Genomic DNA, 25,387 nt, shown 5'->3' with positions numbered 1-25,387 from the left:
ATTTATTATATATAATATATATTATATATATTTATTATATATAATATGTAAATGTAATATTACAAAGTTGGTGTTGGCACTTCAGGAATGCTGGCCCCCTGCGTGCACAATGCCCCGCCCTCCGTACACCACCTTCTTAGGCTTGAGACTGTGTGGTTGTCATTTTCTAGCTCTGGCACCTGGGATACATCTTGATTTGTTTTTAAGCAAAATAGTCTTAGGCATTATCTCTTATGCATAAAACGTTTCACATTTTGAAAGTTTACAGCTCGGGGTGCCTAGGTGGCTCAGTGGGTTAAGCATCTACCTCCAGCTCAGGTCATGATCTCAGGGTTCTGGGATCGAGTCCCCACTTTGGGTTCTCTGCTCAGTGGGGTTCCTGCATCTCCCTCTCCCACTTCCCGTGCTTGTGGTTTCTCTCTCTGTCAAATAAATAAATAAAATCTTTAAAAAAAAAAAAAGGAAATTTACAGCTATTATTTCATAGAATTAGAAGGTATCTCATTTGTGCACGAGAAAATGAAGAACCAAAGAAGTCAGGTCACACTGCTAATTCATGCTGGTCTTGGACTGAAAGCCTGGTCTTGCCAAAATCTCTTTTCACTGATGGCACTGCCCTTGGGGCCACCTTTGTAGGTCCAGCGGACATGGTGACCACATGGTGCCCCATCACAGAATCTCCTTTACTGTTTGAGATGCTCCCCCTCTTTGGGTGGAATCAGGAGGTCCTTTTGGAGACGAATTTGTAATAATTTGTTCCCGAGAAATGGAGACCTTTGACATTCCCCTGGCAGAAAAGGAAATAGAGGAAGAGAGTAAAAAAGGAAGAGAGAAAAGAAACTAGTTATCAAGACTTGTTTTCCTTTTTTACCTATTATATGCCTGGTAAGTTCTTCCTGATGTCTAACCTAAAGAGGAAACCTATCATTCTGTGCAGTTTAGTGGTGAAGGAAAAAAAACCCAGCTAGGCATTCTGTGTGCTTGAACCCTGAGGGATTCCGAGCACTCACCAAGCTGGGGAAGCCCCTGAGCCTTCCTTCCTATCCCCTTGTGCTAGCTTCACTGGGCACTGGAGAAGTAATTTAACTTACAACTTAAGCAAAGCCTGTGGGAGGCCCCTGAGCTGGGCTTGAAGAGAAAGGGGATATATTTGCCTTCTAGAGGAAGAAAACTCATTTTCCCAATGCACCCCCACCCCCTCCTCCTGTGCAAATGAGCTTAATTTTCTTCGCCTCCTAATGAAGATGGATCAAAGCCAAGCTATATATTCAAGGGGGAGCCAGGCAGGGGAGCTGAGTGAGGGGGCGAGGCCGGCAGATACAGAGCTTCTCTCACGGAGAGGAAGTAATTAATTTTAAGAGAGAGCCGAGATGGGGAAGCTCTTGGTAATAGAGTGTCGAACTCCAAATGCAGGTGGCTAAAAATGAAGTCAGAGTATGGAGAGTTTCTTTTGTTTGTTCATTCATTCACTCCTTGATTCAACAAATACTTATTTGGCACCTACCGCGTGCAGGCAGAGGGCTCAGATCCCCAGAACCACAGCAGGGCTCAGGTAATTGGCCCGGGATGGGGAGAGGTGGGATCTGAAGCCTCTTGTCGCCATTTGCAAAAGTACCATGAAATAGTTGAATGTGTATACTGTTTGGATTTAAGATTCGTTGCTTAAGTATCAGGAGCTGATGACCCCAAGCTCCGTCCAACCAGCTTGTCGCATCACGGGTTCAGTAATAATGCTGTCCATTTGCTTATCTGTTCACTGATTGCACCGTTCTCTGACTGAGTTCTGACCTCAATCCAAAAAATTAGATTAGCCCTTCCCTTTCAGTGTCTGTTGTGGCATAACAACAGACACTGATGACACCAGACTGCTATGGTGCAGCTGTAAAGAACCACGTTGGTCAGAGAGGATTCTGTCATCCGGAGACAGAAATGGAATGATACAGAAAGCCGGAGGGACTGAAATTTGATATCAAAAGAACACATCTCAGCAGCAGAAGGTAACAGTGGGTCTGGAGCCTCCCTTGCTAGAACCCTTATGAGAGCCAGGACACTGAATGAGATTGATTGCAGAGTGAGCTGGTCTGGAGGCAGGGGGCTGGAAGAGATGACCTTCAGAAGACCCTTGTAGTCCAAGGGCCCCGAGACACGGAGGACATCAGGAAAAGGGGGGAATCTAACCGTCTTTGGCCACTGGAGAGTTCGGGGAACTTCACGGCAATGCGAACCTCCTTGCCCCTGAGCAGATCTGACAGTTGCCAGCTGGGATTTATCATATGGCATCTGGGAAGATTTTCAGAAGTAAACACATGGTGACCCCCTCCGAGCCCTGTGTGCCGCCCTCTTCCTCACAAGCTTCTGGAGGACGCTTCCCTTCAAGTTCACCCAAGCAGAGGAGCCAGGACCTTGCCACGAGCTCTGGCTGCACAACACCCACGCCCATGGGCTCCACGTGCCCCTCAGCCAGACCCCAGGCGGAGGGCCCGCCAGCTGGGGCTGGGTCTTAAGGGAGCGTGCTGGGGACACAGCCCAGAAGCCCCGTTCCCTGTGGCCCGGCTGCGCAGAAGTCTGGACAGGCTAGGAGGCGTGGGGAATGTTCATCTCAGCTTCCAGGCAGCGGTGACAAGGGCAGCACGAGTCTGGAGCCTCCCTGAACCCTTGTGCCCCCAGGATCGGAAGGGTCTCTGAGAAGCACGCGGATTGCAGCCCGGGGCACGGTGTTCTTGGCTGGGGGGTCGGGAGGCAGGGAAGACTGCCTTCCTGCAGGTTGGGCTGGCGCGAGCGTCTGCTGTGCAGATGGGAACACAGCCCCGGACCACTCCGCCCGCCCAGCTACTCTGTGTCCTTAGCTCGGCGGGGTCGGACTACCTAGAAGTTGCACACCTGCTCAGCGCACGCCTGTCTCTCCGGTTCAGCATTTTCTCCCTGGGGACCTGAGCCGGGAGGATATCATCCTTGATCCCTTATTCTGCCTCCAGCACTCAGACAACAGCCTTTGGGCTGGATGCTAGGAAGCCACAGCCACCACCTCACCCTGCCCTGGGCATCTGGGCACCCCCTGCCACCACCCGTCGAGAGCCCCTCCCCCTCCCCCAGCCCTGGAGCCTGCCGCGTGCCCTGAGCTTGGCCCTGGGGACCGGAGGACTTACTTCTCAGAGGGATGGTAAGAGCAGGGTGGCTGGCAGGTCCTCTGAGGCTGCCGAACAGGGATCAGAGCTGCCAAAAGGATGTTGAAGTTTCGGGCTGATCGACGGGTCAGGTAGGGAGCTCTTCTGTGGATGGTGAGCCGAGCTCGGTGAGCAGGTGCATTGGCAGCCCGTCGGGTCTGGGGGCTTCAGCGGGAAGGCCCTGCCAGACCTGACCTGGAGAAGGAAGAGGAGTTAGGTCAATGGCTGCTGCATTGCAGTGCTTGTGAAGGGGAAGCTATTTTGAAATTGGTAGCGGCGGGATGGAGAGAGGACGTCATTCGTAGGGGTTGCTGGGTAGGAGAGTCTGGGGCAGGGAGAAATTCACCGTACCTTGAGAGACCTGTGCCGGCTGACAGCAGGCTGTGTGTGCTTCTGTGTGTGTATGTGTGTGTGTCTGTCTGTCTATACCAGTGCCTGTGGGGAAGGTTCCAGCAGTTAGCACAGGGACCATGTAGAGCAGAAGGGGGCTGGGGGGGGCGGGTGGACGTGGGAGGTGGCGAGCAGGCGCGGTGTGCCACTGGGAAAAAGCAGAGATGTTGGCACCTTGAGGACCTTGTTTTCACAGACTGCTCACCCGCCCTCCCCCACCCGATGGGGGAGAGAGAGCCAAGGAGGGGGTGACTAGAAACAGCTACCCTTCCTTGCAAAGATCCCCTGCAGTTAAGTTGAGGAGAGTATCCCTGTTGGAGGGAGGAGGGAGTAAGTTGGAGAAGAAGGGGGAGCAGGTGAGAAACGTGTTGGAGTTCCAGCCCACGCCTGGCGGACACTGGACAGATTTAGGGTCCTGGCCGGCAAGCCCAAGCTGCCAAACCCGGATTCCCATATGGACTGTGGCCACTGTCCATGGGGCTTGTATCTGCCACAGACCTTTGTTGTTGTTGTTGTTTTTAAAGATTTTGTTTTTATTTATTTGACAGAGATCACAAATAGGCAGAGAGGCAGGCAGGGGAGGTGGGGAAGCAGGATCCCCCGCAGAGCAGAGAGCCCGATGCAGGGCTCAATCCCAGGACCCTGGGACCTTGACCTGAGCTTAAGGCAGAGGCTTTCACCCACTGAGCCACCTCAGCGCCCCTGCCACAGGCCTTTGGATCCGATCTGAACAGGGCTGGTTTGGAAACTGAAAAAACACACTTTGATGTTATCATTAGCTTCAACAGACAGCACTGGGGGTGGGATTCCTGGACTATTGGCGGGGGAGGGGTTGCCACAAAATGTTACTTCCCTCAAGGAGCTGAAGGGACAGAGCCAGGCTGTATTTCCTCCTGCCCCTGGCCAAGCAGCCCCGGGTCTTCATAGTAGGGGTGCTCCAGTGGCCTCGTGTTAGGGCCCCCAAGCTTGACATGGCCTCAGCATGCTCTGTCGAGGTGCCTGCTTCTTGAGGTGGACTGAACCTGTCCTGGGCTCTCACAGTATCTCTCAAGAGGGATGGGTGAAGAGGACCTTAAAATTCACCCAGCCCCCCCACTGGCTAGATGCTTACAATCTGGAACATTCTTGCCAAGTGGTCCCCTGCTTGCAGAATCCATCACAAATGGCTTCCATGTGTGGCTTAGCCCATGGCACCAGCCCCCCTCCAAGTTCTATCTACTATCCTTCCTCCCCTGTCTCCCCCCAGAGTTGCCAGGAAGCTAGGCTGACACTCGGCCAGCCGGAGAGCCACGCACAGCAAGCCTTCCCAAAGGAGCGTCCACGGCTCTGCTCCCCGTCCGCGTCTGCACAGACCCTGCTTCCTGGCAGGCTGTCCTCCCCACACCCTGCCCCAGAGCCAGGCCCCAGCAACCCTTAATTGGGTCTGACCATGGAGCTGGCACTCACCTCCATGCCTGCCAGCCCTGACGTCTCAGCAGCATCTCAGCCCCTGAGATACAGAAACCCTGGACCCCAAGTGTGAGTGGGTCCCTGCCCAAGCCCAGGAATGGAGCTTCCAGATCTCTGGCTTCACCTAAAGAAAGAGATGGTACATAAAACAGGAGCGGAAGGAGTCCAAGGCCACAAGAAAATTCTTTTTTTTTTTTTTAATTTTATTTATTTATTTGACAGAGAGAGAGAGACAGAGAGGGAACACAAGCAGGGGGAGTAGGAGAGGGAGAAGCAGGCTTCCTGCTGAGCAGAGAGCCCAATGCAGGGCTTGATCCTAGGACCCTGAGATCATGACCTGAGCCAAAGGCAGATGCTTAAGGACTGAGCCACCCAGACGCCCCTCACAGGAGAATTCTTTCAGCAAATAATGAGTGAGCAATTTTTATGTGGAGCACTGGCTGGAGCTGTTCTGGGAGAGAACCTGCTGCACAGGGACATCTCAGCTGACGGAGGTCCCTGCCCCCACCCGCGTACACACTCCCAGGGTCACCACTGAGGGGGTTACGTGGGGCTTATTCGGGGGGGTCTCTATCAGTAGTTAGCACTGACTAGTGAAAGGGGTCTCCCCACCCCCACCTCACTGCAGCTGCTTTTTCTACTGCCCAGCCCTCCATCCTGCCGTGCCCAGACCCCACAGAGGACAGAGGGGCCATCTCCTACATGGTCACCCCCTCCCTGTCACTGCCCAGGGCCGGCCCACCATTTAGTTAGTGTCTCTGGCTTCTCCATCTTTAACATGACTTCTGTCTGTTCTTTGCCTCCACAGCCACAATGAAAGACGGAACACATTTCTACACCCAGTGACTGGCCAGGTCCCAGAAGAAAACAAAAAATTTAACTTGAAAACGTATGTCTGCTCCTCTGCTGGCTGCTTGACCTTCCCATCCAGCTCGCCGCCCCACCCCCACACTTTGCAGCTGAGAAGGGGAAGGGAGGGGGTGGAGAGCAGAGGGACTTAGGGTCTCTAATCATGGTCTGGAGGAATGGAGCTTCTAGGGGCCTTCAGGCTTGAAGACCTCACCCCCTCTCCCAGCCTCTCCCAGATCTCAGGCTGGTGCCTCCCACAGGTGGTGCTGGAGGAGCGAGACAGGTCTGAGGTGGGCCTGTCACCCAGGGGCCTTTGAGGGAAGTGCTGCGGGAAGCTGATAGACTCTGAGAGCCAAATGCAAATTCCTCTCTCTGTGGATCTTGGCTCAGCCCGTGAAAGAAAAAAAAAAAAAGATAATTAAATGACTCCTATAGCCCGCTGCACCATTATGTCTTTTCAATTAGAAGGAAAAGGAGTTCCAGATTCCCAAGGTCTAGGTTTTTAAAACAAATTTATAGGAAAGAAAGAGGAAACTCTTCAAGATTACTGGCATGTGGCCTCAGAAGAGCAGAGGGAGCAGCTGAGGTGACCTCATGGGTGGCGTCATGGGGAATCCGGATGGAGCCTCTGCATTCTTCATGGGTTTTGATGAGTCTCTTTCTTCTCTTTCGGTCAATGTGAAATCAGATCGGCCTTGGACATGTCCAATAAAGCAGGTGGAAAACGCCCGGCTATCACCAACAGTGACGTATCCAAGCACAACATGGTGTCCGAGGTCCCCCCCGAGCGGCCCAGCGTCCGGGTAAGTCTAGCTCCCAAGGCCAGGTGTCAGGCAGGAGTCCTAGGAAACATTAGAGCCCGTGCAGCTGTCTCCACAGGCTCCCCAGAGCAGGCGAGGTGATGTGAGAGGAGTGGAGAGTGGGAAGGGAAGAGGGGTCCCACCAGCACCTTGAAGAAGACCCATCTCTAGACCGGAGCCTCTCAACCTTGGCACGGTCAGTATTTGGAGCCAAAGAGTTCCCTGTGGTGTGGGACTGTCCTCTCACTGTAGGATGTCGAGCAGTATCCTTGGCCCTGGCCCATCAGATGCCAGTAGCACCCGGCCTGTGACAACCAGTGTCTCCAGACATTGTTCAGTGTCCCCTGTGAGACACAACCACCCCCTCCCCTGTCCATGGAGAACCGCTGATGTAGGGGGACAGCAAAAGAGGAATAATTCATAAAGGATATGGCGCTCGAGAGCTCGTAGAGGAATGAGTACCTCAGGAGGAAGAGGTAATCCAGAGAAGAATGTGGCGAAGGGGTCCAGTAAGATAAGGGCTGAATATGTCCCTGAGGTTTAGCTCTGGAGACCTTGACCAGTGGTGGGATGGGGGCAGAAGGCAGCCGGAGGGGCTAAAGAGGTGATGGGAGGGGAGTCAGAGAGACAATGAGGAGCAGAGACTAGTCTTCTAAGAAACTAGACAGTAAGTGGGGGTTTGGTCATACAACGGAGCGTTCTCCAAAGGTTAAATCGTATGAGTGCTGTAGGTATGAACAAGGATAAATCTTGAATATGTACTGTTGAGTAAGAAGCAGGTTGCAGAATATGAAAGATGTGCTAGCATTTATGGGAAACGGCCTTCACGAGTGCACCAGCACATATGGACAGGTAAATTGGTGGTAGAGCATGTAACCATGGATAGGCAGACTCGTTCTGGGTCAGTGGTTGCCTCTAGGAAGGAAGAAAGGTAATGAGGTTGAGGAGTGGCTCAAAGGGAGTTTCAGCTCTATTTGTCATGTTTTATCAAGGGAAAAAAAAAAACCCAACACCTGGCGGTGATTCATTCCCTACTTTTCTGAAATATTTGAAATATTGAAAAATATATATTTATAAAGAAACTTGATGTTGGGGGAAATGAGGGATAGGGGATTGAATCTAGAAGACACGCAAGATGGCCAAAGGTCTTCTTGGTCATTTTGTTTTGTTTCAAGATGTGCGAGCAGGAGGGGAATGGCCCAGTAGTCAGGTTTAGGAGGAAGCGGACAGCTGTGCGTCTCATCTCCATGGAGACAGGAGAAGTCTGACGCAGAGGTGCTGTTAGCCCGCACAGGGAAGGAGCCCTCCTCCTGAGCTGCAGAAGAAAGGTCTGTGAAGCTAGGAAGTGTGGGTCTAGGAAGTTAAAGACATTCCCATCTGACACCTTCAGCTTCTACGGGGAAGTAGGAGGCAGGGTTTTCTGCAGAGGGGAGTGGGGTGCGTGGAGAGGTACTCGGACTTGAGAATATGCCCAGGGTTTGGAGAACAGGAACAGAGGTCAACATGGGGCATGTGAAAGGTTGCGTGATGGTGTTGAAGGGTCATCTGAGGTCGTAGACTTGACAGCGAGTGGCTCTAGTCCACAGATGTGTGTGGTTTTCCTCCCAGCCTGGCTGGAAAAGCAGGGAAGGCAGATGGTTGGATTAGCCTAAGGTGGAGGGTTGCTGGGAGGCTGTGGCTGAAAGATAAGGAGGCGAGGGCCTGGAGGGGTTGGCAGGAGAAAGGCAGAAGGGGCGAGTTGCAGGAGCCACTGTCAGGCTGCAGAGCCAAGGCGAAGCTGTGGCTGATAACGGACAGAGGACGAAGGGAAGGATTTGGGGAGTTGCTTATTTGGGGGATGGGTGACCTCCTCCGGTGCCTAATCTCAGCCTTTATATGTGGATTTTTACTAGTAAAGTTTAGAAAATCATCGTATTCCCCAGTTTGGGGTGGGCTTTATGACAAGGCCCAGTTTCTTCTTTCCTTCCTTCTGCAAGCATGTACTAAGTGCTTATTGTAGCGAGTTACTTTGCTGGGCTCTGGTGATGAGCAGACGAATAAGACTCAACTTTCTGGGACGCCGGGTAGCTCATGTGGTTGGGCGGCTGCCTTTGGCTCAGGCCAGGATCCCAGGGGTCCGGGATGGAGACCCGCCTGGAGCTCCTTGCACAGAGGGGAGCCTGCTTCTCCCACTGCCTGCCACTCCCCCAGCTGTGATCTTTTCTCTGTCTCTGACAAATAAATAAATAAATAAACAGATTAAAAAAAAAAAAAGACTCAACTTCTTCCCTACAAAGAACTCAGAGTATAAAGAAGGAGCTGGAAAGCCAACTGTTCCATTTGCAGTGTCCAGGAGTGGACAGAGTAGAGGGACAGCTCACTGTGCCAGGGGGTCCAGGAGGTTATGTGCAGTCAGGGGGCCTGCCTTGGGCTTAAAGGATGAGTTGGGATTTGTCAGAGGACAAGGGAGATGGGGCTTTCCATGTCCGCTATTGGAGAGCAAAGACGGGGGCACAGGAGAGGACCACCAGGAGTTTGGCCTGACGGTGAGGGATTCATCGGATAGAGGGGCAGAAGGCAGGTCATGGGCCCAGCAAATCTTACAGACCTGTCCTTGTGTGCCAGGCTAAGGAATGGAACTCCCTTCTAAGTGATGAGAGGGAGTTAAGAAATGCTAAGAGAGCATCGTGATGCCACTGTGTTTTATTTTATTTTATTTTATTTTTTTAAACATTTTATTTATTCATTTGAGAGAGAGAGAGAGCATGAGAGGGGAGAAGGTCAGAGGGAGAAGCAGACTCCCCATGGAGCTGGGAGCCCGATGTGGGACTCAATCCCGGGACTCTGCGATCATGACCTGAGCCGAAGGCAGTTGCTTAACCAACTGAGCCACCCAGGCGCCCGCCACTGTGTTTTAGAAAGGCAACCGTACTCCATGATAGATAGTACACAGCAAGAAGAGATGATGGCCTGAGAGGAAAGAACAGATCCAAGGACCATTAGGAACATAGACTCATCTGGCCTGCACAAATGTCGTACAAGGAATGGAAGGAGGGTTTGGGCAACTGAGGGGATTGGAGTAGCCAAGAAAGAAATACAGAATAGGCTTGGTGAGAAAAAAGATGAGTTTGGTTTTGCACGTATTTAAGTCCTGGTTGGACAGCCAGTTACAAAACGGGGTGAGGAGACAGTTCTTAGATAAGGAGTCGAGAACTTTCAGCATACTGTTGCTAGCCGAGGCAACGGGTACAGACGAGATACGTTGTCTATGTAGAAAAATGAGATTTGAAGTTTGGTTTGAGGTCCACCAATGGAGTAAAGTGGAGATTGAGAAGGAGGAGCCGCAGGTGGAGGAAAAAATCCTGCCACAGAAACCAAAAGGAGAGTTTCAGGAAAGACAGAAAGGTCAATGTCATCTGTGAGGAGCGAACATCCGGACTCTTCCCAGGAGCCTAGTCCTTTGAGGAAGAGAGAGAGAGGAGTGGAGGTGTTGTCTGAGGGCCTCAGGGCACCTTGGGTTGGGGTGCGGCGGGGGGCGGGGGAGGTGCGGGGAGAGCGTCAGGTGGGTGTGGCCATGTGAGAGGGAGGGAGAACTGCTGAGGGGGAGAGACAGACAGACAGAGACAGACTGATGCTTTAAGATGGAGAGAGCTGGGAATGTTCGCTCAGGAGAAGCAGCTAGCAGAGAAGGCAAGGTTGAAGACAGATTGGAGAAGCGATTATCCATGGAGCAAAGTCTCAGGAAATGGCGGGTGGAATGTGTTGGCCTTGAAAAGGAGGACACCACCTCTTCTTCTGACATTGGAGAGAAAGAGGCGACAGTGGTGAGGACAGTAATTTTCTGGGTGAAAGGGTGTGAAATTGAAGAAAAGCATGTCTGAGAGCCTGGCTCATCTCTGTGGAGCGGAGCGGGGTCCACGGCGGGGAGGGCGTGGGGGAGGGGGAGGGCAGGGAGTGGCATGAGGGGGCTGGGCCAGGCTGCGGTTGGGGACTGGGGGGCCGGAGGGCTCTGTGCTGTTCCTCCAGTTGCTCTGTAATCATAAACCATAATCTGGCTGTGAGTGCAGGAAGGGGATAATTTGACGGCTCTGGGATTCTGAGTTGTAGAGAAGTTGCAAGCAGTGACGATGGATGGGGTGTTTGAGAGTGCGGCTGACCTGCCCCAGCGTGGAGCCTGGGCTTCGTAGGGAAATAACTACAACCAGGACATCATGGCTGACAGGTCCAGAAGAAAACAGAAGGACTGGGGCGCCTGGGTGTCTCAGTGGGTTAAAGCCTCTGTCTTTGGCTCAGGTCGTGATCCCAGGATCCTGGGATCGGGCCCCGCGTCGGGCTCTCTGCTCAGTGGGGAGCCTGCTTCCACCTCTCTCTCTCTCTGCCTGCCTCTCAGCCTACTTGTGATCTCTGTCTGTCAAAAAAATAAAATCTTAAAAAAAAAAAAAAAAAGAAAACGGAAGGACTGAGGAGCTCAGGGACTGGCTGGTGGTGTTGAGTAATGGAGTGAGAAAGCCCGGAGGAGGGGATGGCGTCAGGAAATGGGAATCCCGGAATTGAAGATGTTAGTGGCGAAGGGTCATGGGCGTCAGGTCGAAGGTGCAGCCGTGGGAATAAGTGACAGGGTAGTGGTGAATGGTTTTGGAATTGAGGCTATCACGGTACTATGAGGTTAGGGCACTGGATCGGTCATCATCAAGGGCAAGGCCACAGGGATGGCCGGACTTAGAGGGAAGAGGATAATTGAGATCAGAATCCTATGACTCTGCAGGAATGTTCTAGAAGCTGACAGTGATGAGAAGGGCTGAACAGTGGAAGACCAGCTTCCAGACAGTTGAAGAAAGATAGCCCAGGAGTGGAATGAGAATTCTTATTTTCTCCTTAAAACAACAACAACAACAAAATCCATACCGCTGTGAGACAGGTCAGACGGTTCTTTTGAGCCCCGTTTTAGTGGTAAGAAAAAGAGTCAAAGAATTGGAAAGCTGTGCCCTTGCGTTGGTCCTCTTAGGGTGAGGACACCCGAGGCGTGGAGAGAGCCGCAGCTCCCGGCGAGGGTAGCTCCCGCTGCAGATAGAGCAGGGAGGAGGAGAGGAAGAAAGTCAGGCCGGTTTCTCTGTCTGCCTCCCCAGGCCACCAGAATGTCCCGCAAGGCCATCGCCTTTGGGAAGCGCTCACACTCCATGAAGCGCAATCTCTCTGCTCCCGTCACCAAGGCAGGCTGGCTCTTCAAACAGGTGAGGCCTCCTCCACCGTCCGCCCACCAGGAGCTCCACTTTCTCCTGGTCGCTCCGATTCCTCTGTAGTTGCAATAATGGTCCCTTGCACGTTTTGATATGCCCCACCGTGTCCTATTTTTGATATTTGATATATCTCTGAGAATGAATCTCCTAATTCTATAAAGACTCAGAGAAGTTGAGTATCTTCCCAAAACCACACAGAAAAATTAGTGTCACATTTGGGAACCCAGCCAACTCTCCTAAGGGGCAGACGGAATGACAGAGATATGCTGGGTCGCCAACCCTGCCAAAACAACCCACTGGCTCATTCTCAGGAGGTCCCTCTTGCTGTGAAGGAAGAGGGGTGTTCTTGGTCCCGGGGTCCACTAATTCTTCCCAGTTTGACCTCCCCACCGTCCCTGCCGACCCTCTGCCCTCTCATTCTGGCTCACCTCTCACCCCTTCTTTCTTCCCCGGGAGAGACGCTGAGGCCTGAGATGACAGAACTGGAAGGTTACAGACAATGATCTAATGTCACTTTCCCGCGTCTGAGGTCTCAAGGGGTTTGGCTGCACTTGTTAGCGGCAGAGCTGCGGCCAGAGGCAGGATGGCCTTGTAATTGGTGCCAAGCTCCTCCCCCTGCAGCCCCCCTCCATGCCCAGCTCACAGTCCCTCCCCTCCCACAGGCCAGCTCCGGGGTTAAGCAGTGGAACAAGCGCTGGTTTGTCCTGGTGGACCGCTGCCTCTTCTACTATAAAGGTGAGCTTGCCTCTTTTCCTGGGGCTGGCCGGGGCTGCAGGAAGGCAGGGCCCACCACTCTTCCTCGTTCTGCCGGATCCCCGGGCTCTGCTTCAGGTGGACGTTGGTCGGTCACGTGGGTGGGGGTGGGGACCGGGGTGCAAACCTGCCCCATAGCCTCCAGCACCCATGGGGCGTGACCGTGGGATAAAGACAGAGCCTGCTTGCTCACGTGGTCACTCACTCACTTGACATTCAGCGGTATTTACCGGGCACCCTCCAGGTTTCAGGCAGAGTTCCAGGTGCTGCTGGGGGACACAGTGGGCACACAGCACAGTCATGCGATTGAGGGTGAAGGGTGGGGGATGGGCTAGGAAAAGGAGGAAGCAGAGGAAGGCCCCTAGTCACTACTAGCAGGTGACCTACCAATTGGAGCTTGTGTGCTGATCTTCCTCCCGTCCCCCTGGAGCGTGTGAGCCGATCTATGAAGGCAGAAATTTCGGTTTTGTTCACTGCGATGGTGAACAAAATTTAGGTTCACAGTGCCTAAAACAGCACATGGCACATAGTAGGTGCTCAATCAATTTTGAGTAAATGAATACACCCCAGTGTCCACCTGCTGTGTGCACGCCAGCACTCACTCCCAAGCCTCTCAAAAAAGAGAGAGACCTAATAACTTTGGTGAGGCAGCCTCTAGGAAGTTATTTTTAAAATCGTTGTACAGCAGTGTTGTGTCAAGGAGATCCCGAGAGAACTAGAGAGGGACGAGGACAGGGACGGCCCTGTCACACTGGTGTGGGGCCACAGGAAGAGAAGGGTACAGGGTTTTGTAGTGGGAGAGTCTGTTCCCTTTCCCCCATGCCCTGGGCATGGCAGAGCCCTGACTTCTTTGAGCCTCCTAGGGGCAAGGCAGTAAATCATTAACTTTCACAAAGGTTGAACCCAGTGACCCCTCCAGAATGCTGCTGTCCCTGAGCCCTGAGTCGCTACCACCTGAACCCCAAAAAGAGAAATCAGGAAGGGGCTTCAGAGACAGGGTCCAGGCACAGAAAAATTGCCGAGACTGGGGGAGAAGAATCTGCCAGGGCCTGGCCCCTGGTGCTGGGCCTCTGGGACCCAGGGCTGGTTGGAGCCAGAGTCTGAACGAAGCTGATGGAAAGCCAGGATCTCTGCAGGGGAGAGACTCTGGGACTGGTGTGAGGGGAGAGACTAAAAAGTTGTGAACTCAGAGGGCACCATGATGGGGGCCACCATCCACTGAGAGATGCTCTCAAGAGACCCTCTAAGCATTGGCTGGGATACTACCTGGCAGAAGGCCACCGCTTCAAGAGGACGGCAGCCTCCACTTTCCTGAAGAAGCCCTGGGTCCCCGGCCCCAGGCTCCTCCTGATCCTTGGGCTTTGGCCTTCCTCTGGGTGCCATGCTGACTCTGCAGAGGAAGCTGGACCTCAAGCCAAGTCTCTCGTGTGATGAGGGAGGGGAGAAGGGGTGCTCATGACTTTATAGTCCCTGAGACTCCTTCTGACACCTAAAGGAGAGTTTTCCAGCGTTTCCACCCTTGGGAGCAAAGAGCTATCCCAGGGAAGTAGGGAGTTGCCCCCCCATCCCACAGAGCACCCCCACCCATTTGTGGTTCCGGCCGACATCTGGGGTCCTGACTAGCTCATCCATCGGGCTCCTTTGGAGATCCAGGATGAATTACAGAGAAGCCTGTTTGTTAGCCTATTTGGGGACCAGAGGGCTGAGGGGCTCTGCAGGGGGGTATCTGCTTGTGGAGACACGGGGGCTGTGAAGGGGAAGGCAGACCCCTGTCAGGAGAGGACAGAACAAGCTGCTGGGTGCCTGGGAGAACCTTAGAAACAGTTACCCAGAGGAGCCAGAGCTGAAGATGGGACTGTCTGCTCTGCCATGCCCGATCCCATTATCATCCCATTACATGTGCCCCTCCTGGAATTGTCTTGCTTGATAAGGCTCTATAGATGAGACAGTGGCTGGGAAGGCTTACTGGGGAGGGGCACCTGGCTGGCTCAGTCAGTAGAGCAGGAGCTTGATCTTGGGGTTGTGAGTTTGAGCCCCTGGTCGGGGTGGAGTTTAAAAAAAAAAAAAAAAAAAAAGAGTGTTTGCTTGGGAGTCAGACTTCTTGGGTCCAAAGACCAACCCAGCACTCTACTTCAGTAATGTTGGACAAATAAATTACTTAACCTCTCTGTGCCTCCATCTCCTTTCCTGTAAAATGGGAGTAATCGCAGTAATCGTGGGTAGGGTTAAACCCATTAAGACATCTAACTTAGAACAGTACCCGAAGGACGGCAAACCCTCCATCACAGCAGTTGCTGCTTTTTTGCTTACCTGCGTCCCAGAAGGGAAGCTCCCTGAGGGCAGGTGGCTCTTCTCTCCCAGCCACTGCCATAGTCCCAGCCTCTGGGACGGTGTCTGCAAGCCAGGCTCCCCATCTGCAGGGACTGTGCCTCTCCGTGTTGTGCAGAGTACAGCCTGTGTGCTGGTGGCTGGCGGCCCGGAATGCCTGACGAGCCACACGTGCCTATTGTGATTAGGGTTAGGGTTAGGGTTATTGTCATAGGGACAATAGACGCCTGCCCTCTCCCTGCGCACGCGTACTCAGCAGGCACAGGCGTCTCACCTGGGCCTCTGTGTACCCGACAGATGAGAAGGAGGAGAGCATCCTGGGTAGCATCCCCCTCCTGAGCTTCCGGGTGGCCGCCGTGCAGCCGTCGGACAACATCAGCCGAAAACACACATTTAAGGTCAGTTGGCTTTCCTCTCCCAGGCCAGGTGCGGTAGGGAGGCCTGCTCTTCGAGGGCATGAATGAATGGAGAAGAATCCTGAGCCCCCTCCCCAAGGAGTCCCCAGTGGTAGTAGAAGGAGTGAGAAGGCAGTGGCCCCTGGAGTCAGTCCCAGCTCTATCAAGACCACCTCCTCTTATCTCGGGAGTCAGCTGGGTGGTTCCCCTCAGGCTGTGCTGAGAGAGATGGTTTCCAGTGGTGCCGCAGTTTTTCCTGGGGGAGAAGTACTTGAGTCCTGAACCCATGAACCCTCTGCACGATGGCCCAGCAGCAGGGACAGGGGCTGTGGGCCGGTGGTCTTCTGACCTCCCTTCTAGACAGCAGTCCTCCCTACACTGGGCCCAGGGAACTAGACCCCCAGTCAAACCTGCTCAAATTTCAATCTCTAGAGAAAATTAGGAGTTGAGTTTGATGACAGTCGAGAAAGGCAAACCTCACGCAGACCGTAGTTTGGGAGAACAGGAGCCCGAGAAGATGGGCCTCACCCACCCGCTCTGTGTCACTCCCTGGGAACCCTCCCAGGGGACCCACCCACCAGAGATGGGCTGGCAATTGGCTCGTCGCAAGCTGGTGTTTTTCCACATTTAAAAATTCATGACCCACTAAAAACAATAAAAATCCTGTGCCCTTTTTGTAGTTTATGATGCAAAGACCAGAGTCTCCTTTTCATTTCCAAATATAAAATTAGGATACCAGCTATGCATTTTCTTAGCAGAAAGCCCTCCCTCCCCTAGCTGAGAAGGGCTGTCCAAGTCCCTGAGAAGCTAGAGCTATGGTGTGGGATGATGATAGGAACTGCAGGTAACGCCTGGTCAGTATCTGAGCCTGTAGGACCTCAGAGACTCTGCCCCTTTCTGTCCTTCCGACTCCAGTCACCTGATCGTGGAAAAGAGGAGGGCAGCGTGCACAGGGGCTGCTCTAGGGAACAAGGAGGGCCTTCTTTGGCATGTCATTAGTCCCGAGCTTCCTGGGCTCCTGTCTGCCAGAGGTGTGAACACAATGAACAATTAATAAAACTCTAGCTCCAGGGAGCGGGGTTCCTGCTGGGGAAGTAGAAACAGGTTGTTTAACCAACAACAGACAACCCTACTTTACACATTCACACACACACCCCCACACAGCCCAACAGCCGGTCTCACCGTCCCCTCTAGACCTGTGCACAGACACAGCCACACTGCAGCTCGGAGCTGTGCCAGCACCAGGCGTCCCGAGTGACTGACACGCACACACGCGCACACACACGTCTGCCATCAGCCCCAGCTCTCTGCACACAGCCGCCCTTCTCCTCCTTCCCCTTCCCCCAAGGAGTTCACTGCCTCTTTAAAACCCAACTCTGAGGGCCAAGTTCAGTGGCCCACAAAGGGTTCCAATTGTGGCTATTCAATGGCCCTTCCCCAGGGAAGGGTGGGGAGTGGAGACAGATGGGAGGCTTGTCCTGTTGTGGCCACCAAGTGAAAGTCTTGGATGGCGAATAATGAGCTGGGCACTAGCCCTGCCCAGCCTGCTGTGGAAAGACTTAACCTCTTCCTAACCCAGCCCCGAGGGGGCTCGGTGGACTTCACCGCACTGGGGTACCTTCCTCGCTTTCATGATGCCAGGCCACTGTCCCCTCCGGCTGCCCGTTCACTGCCCTGTCTTTTCCCAGGCCCCCCGCCTTCCCCTGTTGCAAGCATTTGCTCCTGTGCCTTTGCTCTCTCCTTGTTTCCCTGTGGGCATGCTTTGTCCTCTAGCTTGACCGTGAGCTCTTCAAGTGCAGAGAGCATGTCTGTTTTCCTGTGATTGGTGCCCAGAGCAGAGCTCTGCACGCACAAGACACTCACTAGCAAATTAATTCACTTGCTGCCCACTCCTACCAGCTCCAGGTCACGCCCACCAGGCCCACCTCTGTCTCTCTCTTCTTTACAACAACCCAGTGTCCTCCACACCAGAGCTCGCCAGGGCCCGTCTCCTCTGTATCCTTGTGCAGTTTCAATCCCCAGATGCCTCCTTACAGCTTCGCTGGCTGGAAGCATCTCCCTTCCTCTGCGCACAAGCCGGGCCCCCTGCTGGAGAGTGGGATCGGGCAGGATCCAGAGGAAGTAGGACATTATTGGGTAACAGCTCCCGTCGGATAGGAATCATGTGTCGGGGACGGGTGGTACAGAGGAGTGAGGGTCCAGCCAGGAAAGCATTTGGAGGCTGGGGATTTGACACTGCTGCTTAGGAGAGCCCTGGGGCTTGACCAGGAGAGCCCTATCTTCTCTCCTTCCCACCCTGAGAGACCCATGATTTCACACCCACGGAGTCAGAGACCAAAGGGAGGGTCACATCTGAGACTGTTAATCACTTGGATTTCTCATGTCGAGTGGGGTAAACCAGGCTACCCGCTTTTTCTGGGAGATGGAAGGTCTCAGCGGGAGGGTGCGCCGAGGTCCCAGAAAGCATTTCTGGAGCATTTTCCCTTGTGGCCTGAGAACTTCGAGCTTTACCAGGAAGATCCTTCCCCATAGACAGATGCATCACTTCAGGCCAGAACAAAAACCCAAGTCAAACGCAGCTGCAGAGCTGGTTGGGGACAGAGCTAGGATCAGCACTAGGGACGCCTGGAATCTTCTCGGCCAGCAACCCCAGTGGCCTTGGGGCAAGCTCTCCATTCCCCACCCTTGTCCCATCCGGGTGGCAGCGTGAAAACGAGTAGAAGGGGGTAATCTGACTCGTTCCCCACTTCCCTCTGCTCCTCAATATTCCTGCCACATCATCTTCTGTCTCCCCCTCTGGTGTCTGGTTGACCTGTTCTCTGCTTCTCCTCCTTCTGACTGCGTGAGGACCCCTCCTCTGGACAGGAGCTCTCTTCTGGGTTCCCGCCTGCCGCACCTGCCCGCGGCCACCGACTAGGTAGCGTGCTCCAACTGTCAGTGCATGCCCCTTGCACGCCCAGGGAGACGGAGACCTGGCTGTCTCTCTGCCCAGGAGAGACAGTACTATCTCCTCAGACGCGAAGCCAGAGCCAAGACTGGCTTATGCTCGGGGGCAGGGTGGGGGTCATCTGTCCCAGACATCGGGTAATAATTGCCCTTCAAATCAAAGATGGAATTTGATGGGAGAGTGGGCGTGGTAATTGTCCTTCCTGTTTATAATAATCTCCGGTGGGGCTGGTGAGCTTACCTGGCTATTGGATGGCTGGGTCCAGAGAGCTCATCTGTATGCTAGCTGGAGCCCTTGGCCCAGCTGGGTGCTGTCCTCCTCACCCTGTTCCTCTGGGAGGGGTGGGCAGGGGAAGAGCTACAGGTCAAGGGAATGGTGCCTGACCACCTGTCCTGTGGATGTGGCTGTCTTCTCCCTACAGGTGACTACGTGCTGGGTGGATGAGGCCGGAGCTGGTCCCACGCACTGCCTCTCCCCACAGGCTGAGCACGCCGGGGTCCGCACCTACTTCTTCAGCGCCGAGAGCTCCGAGGAGCAGGAAGCCTGGATCCAGGCCATGGGGGAGGCTGCCCGGGTGCAGATCCCCCCAGCCCAGAAGTCGGTGCCCCAAGCTGTGCGTCACAGGTGAGTTCCAGGGCCCTGGGCCTGGGTGTGGGTAGTGCCAGAGAAAGAGGAGTGAGGAAGCACCCCAGTGTCTAACCTCCTGAGCCCAGCGTGCTGGCTTGAACCTCTGAGGACATGTGAACCCCTCCTTGCTCCCAGCGGTGGGGGGCCTGGCTTCGGGATTTCCGGGCCTGGAGTCTCTCTTCCCCTTACTGGCTCTTCCTATTCTCTCTGGGCTGGTGGAGGCCAAGAGAGAAGTCAGGTTCCCTCGGGGCCTGGCCAGGAGCCAAAGACCAGGGTCCTTCGCTCGTTCAGTCTTGGCTGTGTGCATTAAGCCCATGACTTCTGGAGGAGGGTGGACTTGGGTTCGAATCCCCACTTAGCCCCTTGCCCACACCGTGACCTCAGTGTGAGTTACTCAGACTCTCTCAACCTGGATTTCCTCTGCTCGAAGACAGCAGTTAGAATCATCCTTCACGGCGTGGCTGCAAAACCAGGCCGTGCCGCAGACAGTCAGCCCACAGTGGCCCCATCGCCGTCCCCACCTGCCGCCCCGCTGCAGCCTCGGGGCCTATCTTCACTGAGCCTGTGGAGTCTTGAGGTAGATGTTAACAGGGATCCAGAAGAAGGAGGTTTTACAGTATAGACAGATTCCAAGTCTATTTTGGGGTCTGAGAAATGTTTACCAGGCAGTGTCGCAACAAGGATGCTTGAATATGTTGGATTTGGGAAGGCGCAGGGAACGCGTTGTCATGAGACTCCATCTTCACGTCAGCGGGGGGGCGCACTTCCAGGAGTTCGCTCGTTCGGTCCATAAATATTTACTGTAAGTAGGTATGTGTCAGGCACTGAATTGGGTGCTAGGAAAACAAGGGAGGACGAGTCTACACGCTCCTGCCTCATGGAGCTCCTGCCTCATGGAGCTCACGTTCTGACAGAGTCAGTCCTGGAGGAAGCTTGTTCTGGAGCCGGGAGCCAGCATGCTTCTGTACCGAGGATGTTTGAGGCGACAGCTTTGGCGCCTGGCACGTTTGATCTCACAGTCCTGCGGGGGAGGGACTGGTCCACAACTGCCAGCAAGGAGCCCGAGGCTCGCCAAAGTTAAGGAACTTGTGTAGGACACAGGGCTGACCGGTAACAAGCTCCGTAACAAGCCAACGTCAAGGACAGTCACCGTGACGAAGCTTTGGTAGGGTGTGTATGGAGCTTGGGGGCTGGCGCCGAGATAGACGGCCGAGAAGACCGCGTCTGGGGGAGGTCAGGGTTGGCCGCAGCTTCCGAAGGCTGGATTCAGTGCAGGTCAGTGGGAGGGAGAGGAGAGTGACTCGTGGAGGTGATCTGGAGGGTAAAATGAGCAAACCGTGCACAGGCAAGCTTGGACTATGTTTTATAGTGATTGCCCAGGCTGGAGCGAGGCGGCCAACTGGGGGGCATTTAGGAAACAAAATGGTCATTCTCTGAATCTCTCTTCCATCGCTACCTTCCTGCCCTCCCTTCTCCACTCCTTTTTCCTTCCCAGTCGACCACCCCTTGCCCAGCTCCGCACTGGCCTGGGGTCATTTACAACATCTCCCTTGGTGTCCTGCAGCCACGAGAAGCCAGACTCCGAGAACATCCCACCTAGCAAACACCACCAGCAGCCATCCCACAACAGCCTCCCCAAGCCAGAGCCCGAGGCCAAGACTCGAGGGGAGGGTGATGGCCGGGGCTGTGAGAAGGCCGAGAGGAAGCCTGAGAGGCCCGAAGTCAAGAGCGAGCCTCTGGTGAAAGCCAATGGCGTCCAAGCCAGACCAGAACCAGCCTCGGAGCCTGGCAGCCCTTACCCCGAGGGCCCGAGGGTCCCAGGGGGAGGAGACCGGCCTGCCCAGCCCAACGGCTGGCAGTATAGCTCCCCGAGCCGGCCCGGGAGCACAGCTTTCCCGCCGCAGGACTCAGAGAGCGGGGGACAGCAGCGGAGCTTCCCCCCACGGACAGACCCCGACAAAATCGCCCAGCGCAAGAGCTCCATGAACCAGCTTCAGCAGTGGGTGAACCTGCGCCGAGGGGTGCCCCCGCCTGACGACCTTCGGAGGTGAGTCCTGGTGGGGTGCCGGCGCAACCGGGGCGATGTTAGGGCTAGGGGTTGGGGCTGGGGGGGAGCTGGGGAGGGGTGACATGCACAGCATTCCCTGCCAGAAATCTTTTGGAAGCCGGGCTGAGTTGGGACATCAAGTAGGCCCTCCTGCCTAGGATTCCTAGCGCATCCAAATCCTCTATGGCCCCGAGGCTCTAGGAGTGGACTGGGACCCCTGCCCAGCTCCCGCCCTGTCTGCTTTCTTCAGAGACAGGGCCAGAGCACCCGGGGCCTCTGCGAGGAGGCAGGGTGCCCAGAGGGCGGGCAGGCACCTGGAGGGAGGGGACTTCAAGCTGTGCAATCCGAGAGCCATCCGTGCATCCTGCCCTCTTATGACACCCTTGGTGCCACCGAGTATCTCTGCCACCATGAGCCTCAGTGACCGTCAAGCCAACTCAGCCCTGTTTTGAACAGTTCTAATTATTTGAAAGTCTTTATATGTGTTGCCCCTCACCGATCCTAGTTCTGCCCTCTGGACCAATTTGCTCCTTTGTCCGGTGATTGGCTTTCAAATATTGGAAGACATTTTCGGGCCCAGTAGCATAAGTCTGGGCAAGCGGGGCTGCTGCTCCTTCCCCGCGGGGGTGGGCATCTACCCGCACGCAGGTGACAGCCGGTCACAGGAAGGCTGCTCCCCACTGCTGCTCCGCTGCCTGGGACACCCGGCCGGCCCCAGGGAGAGCGCCTCACTTGGGATGAGCCTCAGGAACCTCCTGGTCCCTTCCTTAATGAGAACATCAAACTGGGAAGCTGCCCTTTTGTCCTTCCTCTGTCGCCCTCCCCAGTGCCCAGTACACTCCCCTTCTTTCTGCTCTTTCTGCTGTTTACGGCTCTGGAAAAGATCTGATACATGGTTCATGCTGGGAGAGAGACAGCTAATAAGGCTTAAAGTTTCTCCCCAGGGCTATTTCGTTTTAAAAAGACAAAGATGGAAACTCTGAATGTGAAATTCCCAGCCTCTGGTAGCTGGTTGAGGGAGGAAGGCTTGAGGGAGCTTTCCCTGCACCCCCGGAAGCCAGGCTCAGCGCCCAGGGAGTGGCTGCCTCTGTGGCTCCCAGGGTCAGGCATGGGGGTGGGCACCATTCACCTGCTCACACCCTGCTCTGGGCTGGAGGACCTGGAGGTGGGCCTGGGGCACAGCAGGGTGGGTGGGCTGCATTCGTTCTGTCTGGCTTCCTCACAATGTCCTCTCTCTCTCCCAGTCCCTCTAGGTTCTACCCCGTGTCCCGCAGGGTCCCTGAGTATTACAGCCCCTACTCCACCCAGTACCCTGACGATTACCAGTACTACCCACCAGGGGTGCGGCCGGACAGCATCTGTTCCATGCCGGCCTATGATCGGATCAGCCCACCCTGGGCTCCGGAGGACAAGCGCCACTCCTTCCGCAATGGAGGTGGCCCTGCCTTCCAGCTGCGGGAGTGGAAGGAGCCCCCGGGCTACGGGCGGCAGGATGGCACCGTCTGGCTCCCCGGCCCCTCCCCGTCCCGGCAGCCCATCTATTACGACGAGCTGGATGCCGCCTCCAGCTCCCTGCGCCGCCTGTCCTTGCAGCCCCGCTCCCACTCTGTGCCCCGCTCGCCCAGCCAGGGCTCCTACAGCCGTGCCCGCATTTACTCCCCCGTCCGCTCACCCAGTGCCCGCTTTGACCGCCTGCCACCTCGCAGCGAGGACATCTATGCCGACCCTGCTGCCTATGTGATGAGGCGATCCATCAGCTCGCCCAAGGTGAGCCACCAGCCTGCCCTCCCTTCCTCATCCCCTCAGATCCCCCAGAAGCCTCCTACTGTCTGCAGAGGAGAGGCGGAGGTGTGGGGGCATCTGGGACTCGGGGTCACTGTGTCCCATGGGGACACACGCCATTGACAGGAGCCACGATGATGCCCAGGGGAGCCACTGGCCCTGCGGGTCTGTCCATGGGAGAGCTGCTTCGGGGGATTTGCTTTGACCCCTGAGTAGGAGCATTGCTATTGGTGCCCGTCCCCAGGTCACTCCTGGAACCCTGATCCTGTGTTAGAGGGCAGACAGGGTTCTGTCTTTGCAAATCTCGAGGACCAGACAGGTCAACGCAAGGATGTTGCAGTGGATAAATGCTGTCCATTTTAATTTGGCATCTGCTCTGGGACAGGATACAAACATCCTTGACCTTGAACTTCAGTTGTTGGGGAAGTCTGTGTCCCAGCCAGACCCCTCACCTCTCCAATTCCCTTTCTCTTCCAGTATGATTACCTGGGAGACAGGCGGCCAGTCCCTGCAGGACTGTTCCCCTACAACTACCCTCCATCCCCCACGGTCCACGATAAGATGGTACGTCCTCTCCTCCCGTCCACTCCCCGCAGAACCTCTCCTCCCAGGGCGGGGCCAAACTGGGACAGCCACAGGGATCCTCTGTGCCTGGTGCCTGGCCCTCCTGATTTCTAGCAGCCTCTGGATAGCTCTTCCCTCCCAGCCAGGACTCTGGCCCCAATCCAGCGTTTGAGGCCAAGTTACCCCATCTCTGGGACACCAGGTAGAGGAGCAGGGGCAGGATCTGGAGGCATGTGATGTCCTGATCCTCTCAACCCTGCAACAGCCTCCTGCCCAGCACGTGGAGGGGCCTGGTCAGGGGGGCTTGGGTTATGGCCTAGGAAGAAAAGTCAGACCTGAGTGTCCAATAACAGGCATTTTCTCTAAGTCTGCCCTTGCCTGGAGTGCTACTTATGGGGAAAAAGACAAGTGGTGGGATTAAGGAAGAAAAAATTTTCCATATTAGGTCTTTTCCTCCTTTTTTCCTTGCTTTCTACTTGTCTTTCCTGGGAATTTGTTCTCCAGAGAGTTTCTGACTCCCTCTGGAGAGCTGGATACAGACGCCGCACCTGGGATGTGGGGTGCAGTAGGGGGGCACTGGAACCAACAGGCCGAGTCCTTGTCCCCAAAGGCCTGTTGCTACGGCCTATCCCTGCAGAGCCCCGGGAGGCCATGGTGGAGGAGCCCCTGCAGGCATGGACACCGCCCCTCCCTTCCTTCCCCTTGATCCTTCTCTGCCCAAACTCTAGCCCTGACACACAGCTCAGTACCCATCCAGAGACAATGGATTCTTCTGGAAAACTCAGGAGCTGCTAGGGAGGGCTGACTAGATGGTTTCGGTGGTGCTGCCCTCTCCCACGGGAGGGCCAGGTGGACCAGGAGCCCACAGGTGGGGCCCCAGGGAGTCCCTCCTCTAGCTGGGCATCCAGTAGACAACCTGGTGCCTGCCCCAGCCTCATCCCTTCCCTTCCCCAGAACTCCTCAAGGGCAGACAGAGGCCTCTCTTAGACCTTGCCCCCCAGCTAACTCTTAACTGCTTTGCTTCCTCTTTATTGTTTTCTGTTGTCTTGTTCCTGTTTGTTTGTGTTGCTGTTGGGCCTCGGGCTCCGGGTAGGATGAACTTTTAGACCTTCAGTTGCAAAGAAACCTAGAGTATTTGGATCAGCAGGTAGGCAGAGCTGGTGCCCCCTCGCCATTCCCCTGCCCTCCCGTCTGTCTCCCTGCTCCCCCCCACCTCCTCCTAGTCCATCCATTTGACAACCTTTGTTGGCAACACCAGGAGACAACAAAGTGGCTTATATTTTGGTTTTGCGCCTTCACACCCCTTCTCAAAGCCCTTTAGGGCCGCTGAGAGTTTCCTGGGGAAAGGAGAGTAAGACATGACCGCATGAATAATTAATGCCACCTCCTATTTGTTCAGGCCAGATGGAACTGGCAGGGGTGGGGGTGGGGTTGTGGGGAGGCGGGAATTTGCATTTCTGCTGGCAAGGGTGGCGGAGATGGGGGTGGGGTGGGGGAGGTGAGCGGTCAGGCTCCGCCTAAAATGCAAGGGGTTCCGTTCCCCCTAAATCTGGGAAATTATCCATCCTAGTTCACAGGTTGTTGTTAAAACTCCACAGTTTATAAACGGAGAACTACAGACTTGCCCTAGGATGGTTTTTTAAATTCATATTAGCCCATATATTTGTTAGCTCCTCTGCCAAGTTCTTTTGCATACGAGGCTTGTGTTCTCCTGGAGAATTCCGCGTGGTAGACAGAGGGAATGTAGGCAACCTCGTCTCATCTGGAAGGGTCTGCGAGTGTTCCCATAGATGGGAGTGATTGGCGGCGGAGACCCCCCTCCAGGCTCTAACCATTGGCTGCCTTGCCTTTGGAGGCTGAGGGGCTCTGACGCTCCCTGCGTTGAGACACGCTGGGGGGTCAGGATGCTGGGTATTGCTACAAATCACAGGGGACCTGGGCATCCCCAGCGTGGCCCGGTGGAAGCGGCTGGAGGTGGTAAAAATGACAGTAGAGTTGTGGCTATAGTAGTAGCCGTCACCATCACTGGGTGCTTTCTCTGCGCCCCATGCTGTTCTGGGTTCCTTAGCCACCCTG

The 25,387-nt window shown here is 54.9% G+C and overlaps 1 protein-coding gene across 18 annotated transcripts in view; it reads left to right on the top strand.

Annotated features, from left to right (window-relative positions):
- The window catches only part of PLEKHA6 (pleckstrin homology domain containing A6), a 135,556-nt gene that overhangs the window by 89,321 nt on the left and 20,848 nt on the right, over positions 1–25,387 (top strand). For 10 of the 18 annotated variants that reach the window (XM_032878361.1, XM_032878360.1, XM_032878357.1 and 7 more), the window contains 10 exons: positions 5,812–5,892; positions 6,541–6,655; positions 11,758–11,862; positions 12,531–12,603; positions 15,247–15,347; positions 18,713–18,915; positions 20,483–20,965; positions 22,210–22,732; positions 23,225–23,311; positions 24,405–24,458. In XM_032878361.1, coding sequence (XP_032734252.1) covers positions 5,812–5,892; positions 6,541–6,655; positions 11,758–11,862; positions 12,531–12,603; positions 15,247–15,347; positions 18,713–18,915; positions 20,483–20,965; positions 22,210–22,732; positions 23,225–23,311; positions 24,405–24,458 — 1,825 coding nt within the window. Of the gene's footprint in view, positions 1–2,842; positions 3,257–5,811; positions 5,893–6,540; positions 6,656–11,757; positions 11,863–12,530; positions 12,604–15,246; positions 15,348–18,042; positions 18,262–18,712; positions 18,916–20,482; positions 20,966–22,209; positions 22,733–23,224; positions 23,312–24,404; positions 24,459–25,387 lie in introns of those variants that run through there. The other 8 variants (XM_032878358.1, XM_032878362.1, XM_032878372.1 and 5 more) reach the window with 6 other exon arrangements.

This window comes from Lontra canadensis, unplaced genomic scaffold, assembly GCF_010015895.1.
Source record: "Lontra canadensis isolate GAN:19392208 unplaced genomic scaffold, GSC_riverotter_1.0 scaffold63, whole genome shotgun sequence".
Lineage (NCBI taxonomy): Eukaryota > Metazoa > Chordata > Mammalia > Carnivora > Mustelidae > Lontra > Lontra canadensis.
The sequence above is the reverse complement of the archived record's forward strand: the minus strand, read 5'-3'. Positions and strand labels throughout refer to the sequence as shown.